The following is an 18567-nucleotide window of genomic DNA, read 5'->3' on the forward strand; positions in this document are numbered from 1 at the left end:
TTCTTTGATCTGCTTTTCCATTCTACAAACACAGATAGGCTTCCCACACGCCTTAGATTATCATTGATCCTCTCTGCACCTGCTGTGCTTGATCACTTTTCTTTGTTTCATATGGCTCGTACTGTTAAATGCCAACTCAACCTCTGAGCAGTAAGAGACTCCAGGAGTTCCACCACTTATCCAGTGTTCAGTTTCCATGGAATGAAGGTCAACTGTGGTGTTTTTAGGCTATATGGTTTTATTTGCACGTAGGTGCAACCTGAGCATAAGATGGAGGAGCTCACAGCATTCACACTTGCTTCTCAATTAGTTACAGCTCTGAATCCAACACAGAGCAAAAACATGTCTCTCTCTCTGCCTCCAGCTCCCAGCTCAGCTCTCACACATTTCTCTGGCTTTTGTTCTTCTTTGTTTATGGCACTTACCTTGACAAAGCTTGCTCTTATGCATTCCACCGAATCGCTGCACCCAGATCCCAAGATTTGGAAGGAGCCCAGACCGATCCCCCAAACTACTAATAATATGATTCATTATGTGTTCCCAGCATTGTCCCTACTCATATAATCAGCTCAATTTTGCTTTTGTTGACTAACCAGCATCAGGATGTTTTTCTAGACTGGGTGCTCACAAGTGTCAAAACTCCCCTTGTGGAGACCTCTACTAATAACATGCTGACTTTGATCGAAGGTGGGCAGGAGTATGTATGGGCAAACTACACTTACGCCCCTGCTGCAGATGTAGCCTCACTTCTAATGCCCCAGAGGTGTTGCATGTGATGTTGTGTTGAAACAGTTCGCTTTCCTTCTTCCCCAAGAGAAAGGAAGCTCCAACCACAATTGGGTGGTATTTAACCTGCTTCACAGGTTTGATGTGAGGATAAAATGGGATAACTCCAAGGTTTCCATTCTCTTTCTTTTAAAAAAAGAAATCAACTTATTACCAAGATGCACAAGGAAATGACATAACAAGAGTGATGATAGATAGATGTAGACAGACACACACACACGTATGCACACCCCTTCCCTCTGAGTGTTGTAGACTATAATAAAATCTGCTATTTTTCCCCCTCTTAGATATCCGCAAATTAAAAATAGCAATTTAAATCCTAAACACTTTGGGGAAAGAGTCTGGATTAGAAGGGACTGAGCCCCAGCTTTTTGCATTGTGCCCTGAATCGTCTGCCTCTTCCTCCTCTTTTAAAAAGCCAGCAATTCATGTTTTTACTTTGCTTACAGGGAAGCTGGGTGCACTGTGAAGCACAATGCTGGGGATGCCTGAGCAGACAGAGGTAGTTATGCATATGCAAAGGTTTCGGATCCATCAAGATTCATAGTTCAAAAGGCACAACCTCTTTCCAAACAAGTCACTGACAGAACTTCTATTCTACAGATGCGCATGACTGCCAGGGAGCTATTAACATAGCTGGGGAGCAGGGTTCGGATAGCCTGTTTATTGCATCCTATTGGACACTGAACCCATTTGAGTTCCCACCCTATCAGTTAGGGATCTAATAGCATGGCTGCACCTCAAGACCAAGACAGTCAGAAAGCATGTGTTTTACATTATTGCTCTTTCTCTGCTTTTAAAACATCTTTATGCCATAGTGCAACCCCCATTTCTCCTCCTCATCAGAAGCACAAGCGGATAAGTGCACTAAAATCTGGCATAAGTGGTATTCAAAATGGTTTCCTTGCCCCCCAAATGTGTCAAGCTGAGTGACTTTGGCGCTGTCCAACTGGAAGCACCCCTGGGCCAAGAACAACCCCTCCACATGCTGCCGGGGGGAGGGGGCGGCACGTCCCAAATGCATTGCTAGTCCCAGTTTCTGTGTGACGGCTCTGTCTGTTGCAGCTGTCCAGTCAGTCAGCCTCTCGCTTGGGGTTTGGTGGCTATTTTTGCGACGGAATGTGCCAGCCCCTCAGATTCTAGCGGGGCAGCCAGAGCTTGTGTTACACACCAGGCAGAGGGCAAGTGCCAGGCCCACAAGGGGAGTAAATATAGTGCTTACACTAGAACATTGCACTGAACTTCCTCAGGCATCTAGGCTTTTCTCCGAGTGTTGCCGTCTCATGCCTGAGAACATGGCCGGCTTCTTCTCTCTCCCCACTCCCACTGGCTCCTGACATGTTTCACCACCTTCAGGGCAAGGAGGGGGGGAAAGACGAGGAAGGGTGTCTCCACCAAACACACCCAGTGAAGCTGGCAATACTCAGAGCCAGATATTATTATTATTATTATCATTAGTCAACTTTCACACGAGTCTCAAGGCGTCTTACAAACATATACTAAAAACAATTCAGTGCAGTTTGAATGGGATTTCAATCACATGTTGGCAAATCCAGGTTGCACAATTCTAGTTGATTGAGAGGCCTTGACCCAGAAATCCGCTTGCCCTAAAGATAAGAGTTTTTCCATCAGAAAAATTGTGGGGGGGAGCCCTGGAAAGTGTTGTGTATCCCTTGTTTTGATGCAGAGTTGCCTAACCTCCCTGTAAACAAATTTTAATGAATGTTTATTAAATGGCCAACATTGCCTAATATGCCTGCAAACAAATCAGGATGTGTGCTCAATAAACAGGTTGTCTGAAAGTGCCTTTAAAATGGTTTTTAAAACTATGCAAAAAGCATAGATAAGTTTAAAAACAATGCAAAATGAACACCTTAGACCGAGAACTTTTCACGAAAACGCTGTGCAGTCAATTGACAGGGTAAAATAAAGTTACATCTCTTGAGTTTCTGAAAAGGAGAATCTGGAGAGATTTTGAATAGCAGACAGGGAAAGTGAGAGCTGAATGAGATTCTTGTTATAACTAATTATACTCAGAGCATTTCAGAAGTGCAGCACAGCACTCTGGGGATAATCCTTCCCATTCTGCTCTCCAACTCCAAGGTTAGAAAGGTTTTGGTGCTTTGCTTCCTGGGAGTGGAAAAAAAAGGCTTCCTCTCTGGCTCAGAAAAGAAAAATATTGGGGCTTGTAGTTCTGGTTCACAAAGCATATTAGAAGCAGAGCAACCAGATGTGGAAGGGGAAGGTGATCCTGCACATTTAGTAGTTGTGTAGAAGAGGAAAATTCAGCAGTACCAGTCAAGATGCAGGAGCCCTGTCCTATTTTTCCATCCAGGGCCAGTCCAAGACATTTTGCTGCCTGAGGCAAAGGACAAGATAGTTCCAACTGCCCATTCACAGCTGACTCATAGCAGTCTGGCATTGAATTCTACCTCAGCACTGGTGATGAGAGAGAGAGCGTCCTTCACTGCTCCTGAGAGCAACAGGCTAGTTTCTGGGCCGTGGGGTACACCACATGGCATACATACAGCTTAGCCCTCCAGCATCTTGCCATCATTCTCCCCACTCTCTCAGCATCCACTGTCTGAAATGGCTGCTTTTCTCAGCCTAATGGCAGGGCAGGCGCTGCTTCCCACTGGCCACTCTGCTCAGAGGTGGAGCTTTCAAATAAGCTCCAGGACTTGAAAGGGAGGTGGGGATTGTCCAGAGGCCCTCTGAGTACCTCCAGGGAAGAGAACAACTGCGAGGAAAGGAAGCTGCAAATGGTCCCTTCATCTGAAATTACACTTCAGAAGGGCAGTATGAGGTCAGGGGCAAGACTCCAACCCTGGGAGGAGGAACAAGGTCCTTGCAGCTAGACATTTTAACTAGCTAACAAAGCAAGTCAAAATTTGCCGACTGGGGTCGCCCCTACAAAGGTAGCAGAAATGAGTTGGGGGCATTGAAAATCTATTTTTTTTTTAAGTAATTTTTTATTAAAGGTTTTTATAATAATAACAAACATATAACAAATACATAAACAGACAAAAACAAAAACAAAACAAAAAACATGTACCATTTCATTTCTTAATTTCTTATACCTTTCTTCCCCGACTTCCTCATGCCTCCCTTTTCTGTATTCCAAATTCTTATCAATTACTCAGCAGATCTTCCCTTATTTTAATTTAAATTTAATCTAATCTTCCTTATTCTCCTTGTCTTAACCCTTGCTAATAGTAACCGTTTACTTTCCAGTCCAACATCATTCTAACTTTCATTAATTTTGTAGTATTTCTTTAAATAGTCCTTGAACTTTTTCCATTCTTCTTGCGCTGCTTCTCTTCCCTGGTTTCGGATTCTGCTCGTCATTTCTGCCAGGCCCATGTAGTCTATCACCTTCATCTGCCATTCTTCCAGTGTGGGTAGTTCTTGTGTCTTCCAGTACTTCGCAATAAGTATTCTAGCTGCTGTTGTAGCGTACAAAAAGAAAGTTATATCCGTCTTTAACACCCCCTGTCCGACAATACCCAAGAGAAAGGCCTCTGGTTTCTTAGGGAAAGTATATTTAAATACCTTTTTAAGTTCATTATAGATCATTTCCCAGAATGCCTTAATCTTCGGGCACGTCCACCAAAGGTGAAAGAATGTACCTTCCTTTTCTTTACATTTCCAACATTTATTATCAGGCAAATGGTAAATCTTTGCAAGCTTGACTGGGGTTATGTACCACCTATATATCATTTTCATAATGTTTTCTCTTAGAGCATTACATGCCGTAAATTTCATCCCGGTGGTCCACAACTTTTCCCAATCAGCAAACAAAATATTATGACCAATGTCCTGAGCCCATTTAATCATAGCTGATTTAACCGTTTCATCTTGTGTATTCCATTTCAGCAGCAAGTTGTACATTTTTGACAAATTCTTAGTACTGGGTTCTAACAATTCTGTCTCCAATTTTGATTTTTCCACCTGGAAGCCAATTTTACTGTCCAATTTAAACGCTTCATTTATTTGATGATAGTGCAGCCAATCTCTCACCTTCCATTTTAGTTTCTCAAAACTCTGCAATCTCAATTTATCCCCTTCCTTTTCCAAAATTTCCCAGTATCTTGGCCACTTCGATTCCATGTTTAGCTTTTTAACTGCCTTAGCTTCCATTGGCGACAACCACCTTGGAGTTTTATTTTCCAGCAGATCTTTATATCTAATCCAAACATTTAATAATGCTTTTCTGACAATATGGTTTTTAAAACTTTTGTGTGCTTTAACCTTGTCATACCACAAATATGCATGCCACCCAAAAATGTTATTAAAACCTTCCAAATCCAAAATGTCTGTGTTTTCAAGAAGTAGCCATTCTTTCAGCCAGCAGAAAGCTGCCGCTTCATAATAGAGTTTAAAGTCTGGCAGGGCAAACCCCCCTGGGGGCATTGAAAATCTATTGACAGGAAAGAAAAGCTGCTCCATTCTTATATTCTATACGCAGCCAGTGCGTCATATCTGTTGTGATTCTACATAGGTCCAAAAAAAAGAGGAAAAACTACAAAATGTGGAATTGATCCAAAAGAATCTTGAGGGCCACAGGTTCCCCTTCCCTTTACTAAGGAAAACCTTCCCTCAGCCTTAGGTCAGATGCAACAAAGAAGGACAGGGTCCCTGCACCTTTAATAATTGTGCAGAAGAGAGAATTCAGTAGATGTAAGCTTCCACGATAAACCATGGCCACTGAAATTTCGTCTTGTATAGCACTATTAAAGGTGCAGGAACACTGTTTTTCTTGAACAGAGTTTTAGAGATCACGGAAAAATGGTATGAGGGCAAGGCTCCTTAAAGAGATGGCTTCAAAGTAACAACCAGTAATATATAAGAAATGAAGGGGTGTGACTAGCAGTAGAAAACAAGTTGAAAAGATAACACAGATGCAGTGGTCTTGCACTACATCAAGGGTGGGGAACTTTTTCAGTTTGAGGGCCGCATTCCTTTCTGAATGACCTTTCAAGGGGCCACATGTCACTGGTGGGCCGGGCCCGAGGCAAACATGGGTGGACCAATGTTTTTATTTTTTTACCTTTGTATAGTAGGCTACTTTCAACACACACTTGCCTGCCCTGCTCTGCCTAAGCAAGTAAGAGTACCTTCAGTCTTCAAAGATGCATGACAGCCAGGCAAAAACACACACCAAGGATGTGCATCAAGACTGGTGAGGGGTGTGTCTTTTGGAAAGGGGGTGTGGCTGGAGAAGGGACGTGGCCTGGGGAGAGTCTCTGTGGCTAGATGGCAAGGCCTAGAGGAGTGAGTGCAATTAGACCTGAGCCTCCATCCCTGTGCTATTTGTTTAAGCATTGGCAGGGCGTTTTTTTTCAGCCGGAATTCTTCAGAACCCAGTTCCGGCACTCTCAGGTGGGCGCCATTGCCCTTATAAGAGAACAAGGGAGGCGCTCATGGTAAGTTCTGGCATCTCGCGTTGGTATTCTGCCACTCACAGCATTTGAAGACAATGTTCATTGCAGCTAAAGCAGTAAAACAACAGGAAAGTGTTATAGCAACAAGGGACGGTGCAAGCGCTAAAAGTCCCCTTCCCCACTGCACCACTTGCTGGGGGGCTGCTGTATTGTACCATGATATGCAGCACCAACTCAAGGTAGCTTTGATCCTGAATGTATGGAACAGCCAGTACTGTGCTCTCAGGATGGGGGTGGGTGGATGTCATGACCACCTTTTTGGGCTGGGCAGGTCCCACTTGACAGGAAAGGAGAGATGCCGCCTAGCTGCTCAGCTGTTCTTTTGTGTATTGTGTTTCACTGATGTTGTCTTGGTGGTTAGTAATGGTTTGATGATGGTGTTTTTTGTTTTATTGCTGATATTAACACAATATGCGAAATGGAGGGCATTTCTGTGGTGGTTAAACTGCATCGAGCACAGTCAGTGTAGAAAATGGCCTGGATAGTTAAATGCTCCCTAACAAAGAAAAGGAAAAAAATGGCTCTGCACACAGAAAATATGTTTGTTTGTTTGGGAAGCAGGCTATAGGCTGAACACTTCTCCTCCAGTATTTTCCTTCGCTATGTGCAAAAATTGAAGTATTTTAACAGGAGGTAGTGAGTTATTAAACATGTGATTTCTCCGCTTGCACCCTGTATGTTCCTGGAAAAAGAGAGAGAGAAAAGATTTACCATTTGATTATGCCGAAATCAAATGTATAAATTGGCCCCAACACAAACCCCATGGCAGTAGTTTGTGGCAGAGGCTGGCTGAGTATGCTCAGGCAGCAATCGGCGCTCCTGCTGGTTTGATTGAATGAGAGCACTTAGCTTCGCATTCAAAATTAATGAATTTTTTAAAAGCCTTTAAAAGCCATTCAGAACTTTGTGTGTGTGTGGCCTCTGGTAGCTTGAACTGTTTTGTAAGTTGCAGGCTTGCAGCTGATGAAATTGGTCTTGGTTATGGAATAATAGATATAGGCCATAATAGATGTAGGCTGGGCACACGGCAAAGAGGACAAGCTGCCTGCACATTTGTGCATAAAAATCTCACTGAAATTCACTCTTCTGCATAGTAATTAATGCTGGGGAAATCTTGCCCATTCTTTCACCTGGCCACCCTGTGAGATGTATTGGTCTTTAGTGTGTTGAAAGACAACTTGTTTAGAATGTGTAGTCTTATGTGCACTGTGGCTAATCTTCTGGTTCTAGTGTTTTGTGACTGGTTTGCATATTATATTAAACCATAGTCTAAAACAAACTATGGTTTTATGGGAATAAGGAGCATGATGTTGCATACTGTTCAGAAGCTCCCACGGAGCTCCTTCCCTGCTGTTACTGCTGCAAAGCCATGAATGAAACAGGCCAGAGTCTGCTTTTTTGTGTCATCTGAACCCAGGCTCATGGTTTGTTTCTCTCCAAACAAACCATAGGTGGTAACCAAGGTTTGTTCTTCACTTACTGACAGTTGTTTGTTTGGGAGAAACAAACCATGAGCCCAGGTTTGGACGATGTGATGAGCCATATTGTGACTTGTTTCATTCATGGTGTGGCAGCAGCTGGAGTGGGAGAGTAGCGCCATGGGAACTTCTGAGCATCATGTACCAGCATGCTGTTCATTCACATTAAAATTATGGTTCATTTTAAGGTTGCCTCTTGTGCAGGTGTTTGTGGCTGGGGATCATTAGTAAATGATACATGCTGGTATCAGGGCTGTCCAATTTCCCCACCCCTTGTGATTTTTTAACTGCTGCATGACAGCCAGTAAACCAGCACGTAAAAGTTTTTACCTGAACGGGCTGAGCTTTTACTAGCTGAATTTTCACCTACCTGCAGCTGCTAAAGCAGGGATGGGGAGTCCCAACAACAGCTGGAGGGCTTCAAGTTCCCACCCCTGTGTTAAAAGCTCAGGAGCTCTGCCAGAAAAAACACACACAGAGGTGAGCATTAGTTGGCACACTCCATCACCCTGGTTCTTGTAAAAGCAGCAGGACAGCAGGCTGTTTCTTATAGGCTTGTCTGTTGAACGAAATCTGGTGCCTCCCGGTATTTTTTGTACTTCTACTGTGCTAATGGCTTTCACCTTTTGTTCAGCTTGCGCATATACATGTGTTATCCATGGAGCTTATGCCTTTCTGGGACTCTGGCTCACTCCTACGCTTCAGTGTTTGACAGATGCAAATATGTACACTTTCTTTTACATTACGCAAACCATGAATGAAGCAGCAAGCAAGTGGCATGAGCAAGTACCTAGGCGGTTCTGGGGATGCTGCATGCGCTGCATGCTGAGGAATTTTGGGTACCTTTTCATAATAACATAACCATTTTTGCATTTTCAAAGTGGCATTCAGACCTTAACACCATAGGCTGTGATTGGAGCAGGAGGTACATTTCAAGGCACACTGTTCATTGTAGGTACACATTTGGTAAATGTACACTAGGCATTATTTATATATAGTCTTTAAGTGCAGATAGGAAGTATGCAGACACTTTGCTACACGTGAGGCTTGGGACTCAAAGAGACTCTCCCTTAATGATTGTTGTTGTTATGTCATTTATTGACTTATATAGTGCTTATATTCCAAAATGGCTTCTAAGTGGTTTACAGCTATAAACTCAATACATAATTAAAATGCACAATAACAAAGCCATTGGGGGTATTAAAGCTTCCTCAGTTAAAATATAGAATAAAACAAACAATTGAAAAGCATAACAGTTAAAGAGTTAAAACAATAAAGTCAGGAGCTTGCTGCAGTTCCCCTTCCATGTTATTGTTAAACTGCGGCTGGGAAAATGCCAGGCCAGGCCCGTGTCCCTTGAAGGTCATGGCACTGCAGGGAGGAGAAGAGGCTGTGCTGTGAATGACACAGCCTATCTTAAGCAACTTAGCCTTGTGGACAGACACCCAGAGAGCTAAACAAGGGGGGTCAGGTTGCAGTTTGGTCGCTCCCTTCTCCCCTCAAGGCTTCCTTGGCACAAATAAAGCTGGTGATGTCATAGTCAGCACCCTGGCCGGATCTTTCTCCCCAAGGTGCAGGCCTGGGTACAAGGTGGGACAGGCCACAGCCAGTCTGGGGTCCTTGCCATGATGATGATATCAAAGGAAATCCTGGTGAAGGGAGTGTTCTCCCCGACACTAGTGCTCTCTGCATTAGGGCCTTTTAAAATTCCTGTCAGCTTAGAAAATGTCAGCTGCTTCCTTTTTTAGATGAAAAAACCATGTTCCCCAAAATGTGGAAGGGTGGAGGAAATGAATATCTGCATCCTGTGCACGAATGTGTGAAATATACAGCAAATGTTCCAACTGTTCTTATTTATCAAGAGCAATCTCTGTTTTCAGGTCCCTGGTAAATCGTTGTCACTATTTTGACTGTTTCTGGAGACTGAGGGATGTTTCCCCCCCCTTAAGAATTGAATAAAGGGGTTTGTGACTAACAGGTTTGTTATGGCACCAGCCTTCGTGGATCGGAGCCCACGTTTGACAGCTGTATAAAATATCTACGGGTATAGACGGGGCGTGGGGGAGGTGTCTTGTGAACAGCACAACAGCGGGGTAATAAAATACAAAAAGTACAATCTATGTAAAGCTTAAATTATGCAAAATGACCACATTCACAACAGCCGTGACTGGTGATAATTCCATCATCATAGCCGAAGAATAAAAATGTAGTCCATGTACGTTGGCCTACCTTCCATTCTGTAGGGTTCAGCTCTCCTCAGGTCACTGAAGGTTAAGCTCTGGCTACATACACACTCTACATTTAAAGCACATTACTTTCTCCAAAGAATCCTGCCCATGTACGTGGGGCTGCCCTTGAAGACGACTCAGAAACTTGAGTTGGTCCACAGTGCAGCAGCCAGATGCCGGCTGGGGTTCCTTCTAGATGCTGTGTTTTAAAACAGCTGCATTGGTTGCCGGTTCATTTCCAGGCCTGCTTCAAGGTGCCAGTGTTGGTGTTGAAAGCCCTAAAATGACTCAGGCTCCAAATAATCTGATATTAACTGTTACAGCTTTTGCACCCATAGATCCTGGGGTTCGATTAAAAAACCCAAAGTGGTTCCAGAAAGTCTGGCATCTGCCCACTCCTACTCTAGGGGGAAGGAGTGTCATTGATGGGGCGCCACCACAAATAAGGCCCTTCCCCACATCACTACCCCATACGCTATGCTTGGTGATGGGATCATGAAGAGGGCTTCCTCTGCAGGCTGCAGCTAATAGAGAAGAGTTTTAAGTGTTTGGGACCAAAGTCATTCAGGGATTTGTAAGTGAGTGACAAAAACCTTGAACTGGTCCCAGTAGCATATTGGCAAACCAGTGCAGTTTGAACAGGACCACTCACAAAAGTGGCAGCCACCTTCCACGCTAGCTGCAGGTAGCCGTGCATGGAATGTGTTGCAGCCATCTAAATATGAGGTTACCAGAGCACAGGTAACTGTTGCTGAGCTATTCTAATCCAGGAATGCTGGAATGGTGCTGGAATGCTGACTGAGCATTGAGGGAGGAACAAAACTGGGGAGATGAGAAATGGAATGGCTGGAATGCCAAACAGGAAAATCTCCAGGCTGCACCATTTTGTTGTACTTGTTAACCCACAAAATGCCAGTGCGCTTATTTCTTTGCGCACCCAGCCTCCGCGACTGGGTAGCAAGTGTGTCCGGATGTGCTGCTGCTATTTTATAAATTCAACCAGACATATTCTGAAACTTAATATTTCATTCCAACCTCTTTCAGTTTTCAAAACTATTTCTGGTTATGTACTACAGCATATAAAATCTTCTGGCTGGTTTAGTTTCTGATTTTCTGTGGCTTCTCTTTACTGGATAACCTGGAATCTTTCTTTTTTCTTTGGTGTGCTATATAACGTTGCTCCATTTGGTGCTGCATTGTGGTTATTATTGTGGGAGGGGTTCTTTTGTCGAATTTGTGATGTTGCATAACCTGAAAGAAGAAAAGCGATCAAATGAAAATAAAATGAGAAACTATTTATAGTCAGTAAACTCTTACAATTGGGAAACTGTTGTGTTCAGTTTCTGAAGCTCATGCTCTGCTTCAAAAACCAGTACCAGGAAGTTGTTTTCAGGGTAAATGAGTCCAGCAAGTCAATGTGTAATGGGGGGAGCACGGGGGGGGGGGCTGTGAGAAGAGAGGTGTTAGTAGGTGCTCCTGCCTTCCTCTGTGAAAGACTGGGTAGTACAAAACAGGGCAAATGAGGGTTGCTTGGATCTGACGCTGCGCCCATATTGACGTCTGTGTGGAATTGAAGTGAGCAAGGAGTAGCACAGAGAAGAACTAATGGGGTCTAGACAAACATTGATCATTTGGCTTTATCCCCTTTCCAATTAGTCTGAAAGTGTTGCATCTTCAGCCCCACTGAGCATTCTCTTGACGGTAGTTTCATCCAGCCCACATTTCTCTTGTGAACATATAAAAATGTCTTATGCAAATGGTCCCCTAAAAGCTTTTCAGCCTGCACCGTTGCTTTCGCCTTCTCCAGTATACTAACTGCCCACAGTTAGGAAAAAACAATGAATGCGAAAAGGATTAGTTTTGCGGATGTTTTCTTTTTAACAAGTCCGTAGGGATTCCACTGTATGTTATGCTATCTCCTTCCACCCCCATTGCTCCTTAAGAATGCTTCTAGCATCAAGACACTGGCCCAATAGCAACCCAACATGGAGATTTCTGAGACATTTACTGTTATCTTTAAAAGGCAGCAGCAACTGCAAATTTAGCTTCCCAGAAAAGAAAAATCACCCACAACCTAGCCTAACTAGAAGATCGGTGAGCATTACTGCCCCGGCATTTCCTGGTTTCCTTTAGCTTGGAATGAACTTGAGTTGGGTATCAATCCACTTGCTAGATTTGTGTAAGTGTGTGCCCCCCGTTTTTTGCAGTTCTTTTTATTTTTAATAAACCAAAATTGGCTCGGGCATCTGCTGTCATTGTGCAGATGACAGCTTCATTGAATAATAATTTGGGTGCATGTTAGTGGTGGGGGCAGATGGAGAAATAAACCAGGTCATGATGTGTACAGCAATTTAAAAATGCTACTTTGAACACAAAGGGTGGGAAGGGGGAACCAACTGCTGTGTTTTAAGCTGCTAATCTGTATATGCCTTGAGCCTAATGAGAAGGAAGCTGGCAGGCAGTGCCCCCACCCCCTGGTCTGGCTGTAGGTAAGGAGGCAAGCAGGTGGGGGCTGGCTGAGAGCAGACTGAGGTTGGTGGGGCAGTGCCCCATCTGCCCTAATAGAGCAGACACCACTGGGAATGCACTTGGATTTAGAGGCTTCATCAGCTCATAAATGACCTCTTTTAAAAAGGGTCGCTTTCAGACCTCGGAGTGGATCCATTGTTAATGGACCAGTTATGAATTGGACCCAGGGGAGCCTATGCAGCCATTGGTTTTCCCCACCTCTGCTTATTCCCATTTCTAGCTTCAGAAATGCATGTTTTATATGAATTGCCTGCGTTCTTCCATGAAATATTTTTAAAGAAATGCATATCCATTTAAATTATAGTATTTTTTTCCTAGCTTTGCATCTCTCTCTATAAATGAGCATATGCAAAATGTATGCAAATCTGCCCCTCCTTTCTCTATTTTTTGTGATGTAGTTCCGCTCTTTTGGTGTTTGCAGAGCTGAAATTCCCTCTTCAGTGCAACTATTAAAGGTGCAGGAGTTCTGTCCTCTCTTTTTCTGGTGCTAGAAAGGCTCAGAAAGTATGTTTTTAGCTAGATCTTGGCCTATCTTATATCTTGCCAACATGACACTTTCAGATAGGGATCCCATGTGTCCAGGCTCTGGACTGATGTGAAATAACTATTCCTTCTTTTCTTTTGGAAAGTACAAATTCCTTTTCATTCCCTGTGAGGACTGCACAATCAGCTTATCAAAAGCTTGAAGCTGTCGCTGTCTGTCTGCACAAAAGTATCTGAAACGAGGAAGATATGTTTACCCCCCTGTGTGAAATGACGCAGTCAGCCCTCAGATTCTCATATCCCACAGAGTGAAGCCTTGTTTATATTTTCAAGTAGAATTTCCACCTTAAGTGTGCACCGTTTGATCCATTTCAAACTAATGTTCCTTTTCTTTATCTGCTAGTACCCAATTCACACTATTTTTTATTTTTTTACTGATGAGAGGAACCATGTTGTGTGACTATGTGCAGCAGGCATATTGTTTCATGCAGACTGCCACTCGCTCCATGCAATTTCAACCCCCCACATCTAATTATGGCCTGCTTTGGTCCTGCAAATCTACAAGAATATTTATTTATATGAAGCTCCCAGAATGTCTTAGTAAGGCCACCTCCTGCCCTCAGGCTTATGAGACCCAGTGTGGTATAGTGGTTAGAGTGCTGGACAAGGACCAGGGAGACCAGGGTTCAAATTCCCACTCAGCCATGAAGCCTAACTCACAGGGTTGTTGTGAAGATAAAATGGGGAGGAGGAAGAATATGCACATCACCACCGCCTCTCTTTAAAGCAAATACATCTAAGTGGATCCATTTTTGGAAGCAGCCTTTCACACACTTGCAACATGCTAAATATGTAACTGAGGGTACACATTAGATGTGTGTAAAGAATACATTTGAGGGTGGAAGCAGTCTATCCACATTACCTTGCCTTCAATAGTGCAAACAACAAAGATTCTTGAGGCATCTTAAAGACTATGGTAACTTTTGTAGGCTTCTTGTAGACCATTGTCCACTTCATCAGATGCAGGAATCTTTGCTGTTTTTGAAATGTTGAGAGAAAGAGAGAGTCATTTGAGGGAAAAGTAAGTTGGTTGGTAGGCTAGAGGGACAACCGAGGGAGAATGAGATGAAGGTGACACTTGAGTATACTTGTCAGGGCTACCCTAGGTCCCAGCTCACAAAGGACCAACGCTGCTTCGTTGTTAAGTATAAAAGCCTTTATTGAAGTTCAGTTCCACTTCCAGAGCCGCAGCGCGCAGCCCCACGTCTAAAGTGTCAGACCACTGATGCTCCGTCTGAGTCTCCTCCCCCTTGACACCAATTTAAGAGTCTAGCCTTGCTCCACCTTCTCCGCTGCTCCTTCCTCCTCTGGGTCCGCCTGCCCGCCGGGGTTCCGCCCTTTCTAGCCTCTTCTCCCGCTGATTCCCCTGAGCCTTCTCCCTCCCTCCGGCGGGCTTTAGGAGCTGGTTCCCCATCCGGGTCTCCTGCTGTTCCGCGCGCCTGCACATTTGAACTTGGCGCGCGCGCCCAGCCAGCAACTTTCCTCCTGACCGTTCCACTGCTGCTGTCACTGCTTCCCCCATCGGGGGGGCTAGCTGCAACTGACCTCCCCTCCGTTGGAGGCGTGGTCAGCCCTGACTCCCTCTCTGGAGGAGACACTGCTCCTGACACATGTGACTCCTCCCCCCCACTACGCTCTGGTGGGGAAACTGGTCCTGATCCTCCACTGCTGCTTTGGGGTTCCCCTCTGGCTCCTTGTTTCTGGTGCGTCCCCCCTGGGACCCCCCTTGCCCTGACCATCGGCGCCCCCTTCTGGGAATCTTCTGATTCGCTGGAGAAGCTCATGGAATCTCTCGGGCCACTGTCATACTCCCCTACGCTGCCCTCGGATTCTTCCCCTTCGCTCTCCCAATCCTCTCTCCCCAGTGCTCCTGCTCCTGATTCCCTGACAATACTTATAAGAGAGTTGATAGTTGTTAGATAAGCTAGAGTGGACACACTGGCCACATTTACACCATTCATTTAAAAGCACTAATATACCACTGCAAACATCCATGGTTCCCTCCCAAAGAATCCTATGAACTGTAATCTTTTAAGAGTGCTGAGTGGTAAGGAACACCCCCCCACACACACTCCCACAATCCCCAGATTTCCATGGGAAGAAGGATTGATTGTTTAACCACTTTGGGATGACCCATAGCTCAGTGATCCATGCCTTGCACAGACAGATCACAGGTTCAGCATCTCCAGGGGGAGCTAGGAAAGAAACCTTGGAGAGTGACTGTTAGCCCATGCAAGCAATTCCAAGCTAGATTGACGAATGGTCTGATTCAGCACAAGGCATGACAACCAGAGATCCTCATTCAGGGGAGCTCACAGGTTGGGTATTGCCATTCTGTACTGCTTGTAAGCTTATAAACTTCTCATCTGGAGTCTGTCATTGCACAAGGCAAAATGCTGACCAAGGTGAACCAGCATGAAGTAGTCTGAGTCAGCATGGTGATCCTTCTGTAACAATCCTGAAGTGCTCCCATTTCTCCCTAAGTTTATGCATCTTATGCTGGAGTTAGAGTGTCCTGATTTGACCTTCATTGCACTGCTTGAGCTGAGCGGCTGTGTTGGTAAAGGCTATCGCTGGAAAGAGGGCCAGGAGTGTCGGCAGAGTTCTGTGTGGTTCTGCTGGGCCCCCGAAGAGGTTGCACGAAGTACCCTCTATGGTGGGATCTTGGTCCGCTATGTTTGGTTCACCATTTCTGTTTGGAGGGATTGCTAGGAATGAATGGTTTAGTGGATATGAGGAGTACAATTGACTGAAAGTGGGGATTCAAGGTGTGGAAATTTTGAGCAGGAGGCAGTGAGAGGAGGCATTGTTTGTGAAGCTGGTAGCCTTATATTAGCTGCCATCTGATAGTTAGCCTCTAACCCACACGCTGGCAAACTAAAGGCAAGGGGCTGTGTACAGCCCCCAGCCCCATTTTATGTGCTCCCCACCCCATGTCTTCTGAAACTGTTACTCTTCCACTCCATCACAGATGCAATCTTCCTATTCGTTTCCTTCTTATCTTTCCTGGATTGTTAAAGGGTCAGTATTTTGTTTGATAAATGTACTTGCTTTCTCCCCTTGTTGCATACCTTGGAGCAAAGAAGGTTTCTCTTACCCCTTCCAGAGGTCAAAGAACAAATTTGTAGTCTTCTGTTCTATGTATCAAACCTTGTGGGGTTTACTTCTGCATAAATCTGCACAGGACTGGGCATTTTAATTTGAGGTAGCCATTGTGAAAATTGAAAAGGGTGTTTTCTTGATTCTGGAGTAGATAATCCCAAACACCTTTGTCTCTGGCTCATGAGGGCTCCAACTGATGACCCCTCCACCAAGGGAATGCAGCCCTTGCCCGCAACCTGCTTTAGCCCTTCTACCCATAAGTATTGTGTGTGTGCGCGCACGCAAGCGCATTGCACACAAACACACCTTCCTGGTCTTTCCCACTCAACCTAAATTGAGCAGAAGTTTTGCTTTTTCTGTGTTGTTCTGTGCTGCACCTAGAGCAAAACTCTTACTACACCCACCCACAAAATGGGGAAGCGTAGTCCTGCTCAGAGTAGTGGGCAGTGTAGTGTGTTTGCATGTGAATGTCACGCTGTGTACTGGCAGATTTTATCCATGGATGGGGAAGGGAGAGAGGGGATGTTGAACCTCAGAACTTCAGACAGGAGGAAACAAGGACTGCCTTGTAGAACAGAGGAAAACTGCATCTGGTCCAGCATCCTGCTTTTAACACTGGTTATCTGGATGTCTGTGGGAAGCTCTCAAGCAGGGCAGGAACAAGGCAACAGCCTTTCCTTGTTACCTGTCCCTCGCCCCCCCCCGCCACTTCCTCACTGGGGGTATGCTGCCTTTGAACGTGGAGGTTCTCTTTAGGTACCGTGGGAAACTCCTGCCGAGAGACGCCTCCCTCTGCAAGGGGCTTTCCTCAGGGCGCTCTTGGGATGTAGCCGGGAAGCACCGGGGCAGTGCCGATGCCCACTAGACGGGACCCACGTCCCGATGCCGAGCCTTGGCTTTGCACCGCGGCGCCCTTTCGCCCGTCCCTGCCTCGATCCTTCCCACGAGGCCACCTCGCCATCTTCCAAGATGGGCAGAAACCCTCGCCTACCTCCAAGCCCTCCATGGCAACCGTGGATTGATGGGCGCTGTCGAGGGTGGCTCTGGGAGGGGTAAGCTCCCCACCCCGCCAGGCTTAGAGGGGAGGCAGCCCTTCTGCGGGGTGGGGGGCCACCCCCTCTCATTTCTCTCCCCCCAGCTCCTCCCTCCAACCCCTCCCTCCCTCCGGCCCCTCCTTCCTCCCAGCCCCCCCCCCACCTCCCCGCCTGCGCTGTCATTGTCTCGGGCGGGCGGGCGGCGGGCGAGGCTCCGGGCTGGCTGGCAGCTCTGCCAGCGCAGGCGAGGCAAGGAGCGGAGAGAGGCCGGCGTCCGCTTCCCGCGGAGGGATGCTCCTTCTGCCCCGGCCGCCCCTGCGCTCCAAGTCCGGCCCCGCCGCATCGCGCTGACCGCCGGGGGGTGGGGTGGGGTGGAGGGCGCCCAGGGGGCGACGGAGGGGCGGACATGAAGAAGATCTGGGTGAAGAAGCGTCTCCAGGTAACGGGTCCGGGCGTGGGACGGGGGAGGGGAGGAACGGGGTGCCCAGGCGGGGTGCCCAGCAGGCATCAGCAGGGCGTTGTGGGCGCCGGAGGGGAAAGTGAGAACGCGCACCCCTCGCGGAGCCCCACCCGGCTTTCCCGGAGTAGGATTCCCCGCTGGTCTCGGGATGTGTGCCACCTTGTTGCCGGGGTGGGGTTGGCCACGTCAGGATGGTGGTTGTAGATCGGTGGTCCTCTGCGCTCACCTTCCAAGCCCCTGGGCTCGAGGTGATGATGAGCAAGGTGCTGTCTGGGGCTTTTAAGAAATGCCCGGGATGGGATGGGGGGCGATTAGAAGAGCCGTGCCTCTTCTTCCCCTAAGATGCCCGAGGCGATGGATCCTGGGGGTCGTGGCTCTTTTTACTCTCCATCGCCAAGCCCGGTGGCCACGGAGGCTGAGCGCCTCTGCGTCATGATCCGGCACTGCGCGTCAGCACCTGGCAGGAGCGCAGCTCCTCGTGGCCTGGACGTCACTCGGGGGCCTCCAAGCAGGGATGATCGAAAGGGGGGGGGGAGGCTCCCCGGTTCAACTAATAGGGGGGCGGGAATCATTCACAGCAGGCATAGCTAGGGCATGTCATCACCCCATCACTGCCTGCTCCAGTAATAACGTACCCCACCACTTTTCCACCCCATCCCACCCTACCCCTCCAGCGCTGATCTTCCAGCCAGGATGCCCCACCAGCTTCCCTCTCTGCAGGGGCCAGACTGGGAAGCAAGGGCACCAGATGAAATAAGGAAGGGGGGTGGGGGTGGGGGTTGTCATCCTTCCTGCCTGGTAGCTGTCCAGAAGCATCTGTCTGGGCATCCTTGGAAACAGGATGTTTCATCTTTGATCAGATGGCTCAAGGCTTTCCTCCTCTGTTTCTACAGAGGCCTGCGGCCTTGGCAGCCTGAGGGGAGATGAGCTTTCTAGACCTGAGGACAGGGATGCCAGTCTCTC

General features: G+C 46.6%; 1 protein-coding gene and 1 long non-coding RNA gene across 6 annotated transcripts in view; one reads left to right on the top strand and one right to left on the bottom strand.

Moving 5' to 3' along the window:
- SPEG (striated muscle enriched protein kinase) overlaps window positions 1-18567 on the top strand; it is a 105199-nt gene that overhangs the window by 12235 nt on the left and 74397 nt on the right. For 2 of the 5 annotated variants that reach the window (XM_083590769.1, XM_083590770.1), the window contains exon 1: window positions 17388-17583. The exons of the other annotated variants lie outside the window; for them this stretch is intronic. In XM_083590769.1, coding sequence (XP_083446895.1) covers window positions 17551-17583 — 33 coding nt within the window. In that variant the 5' untranslated portion in view covers window positions 17388-17550. Of the gene's footprint in view, window positions 1-17387; window positions 17584-18567 lie in introns of those variants that run through there. 5 annotated transcript variants of the gene reach the window in all.
- LOC310751734 lies at window positions 8878-18268 on the bottom strand. The gene is made up of 3 exons (XR_014542653.1): window positions 17831-18268; window positions 13871-13983; window positions 8878-11187 (listed from the first exon to the last, which is right to left on the bottom strand). It is a non-coding gene; the product is annotated as an uncharacterized lncRNA (long non-coding RNA).

The sequence above is a fragment of the Podarcis filfolensis genome (assembly GCF_964270895.1).
Source record: "Podarcis filfolensis genome assembly, chromosome: 1".
Lineage (NCBI taxonomy): Eukaryota > Metazoa > Chordata > Lepidosauria > Squamata > Lacertidae > Podarcis > Podarcis filfolensis.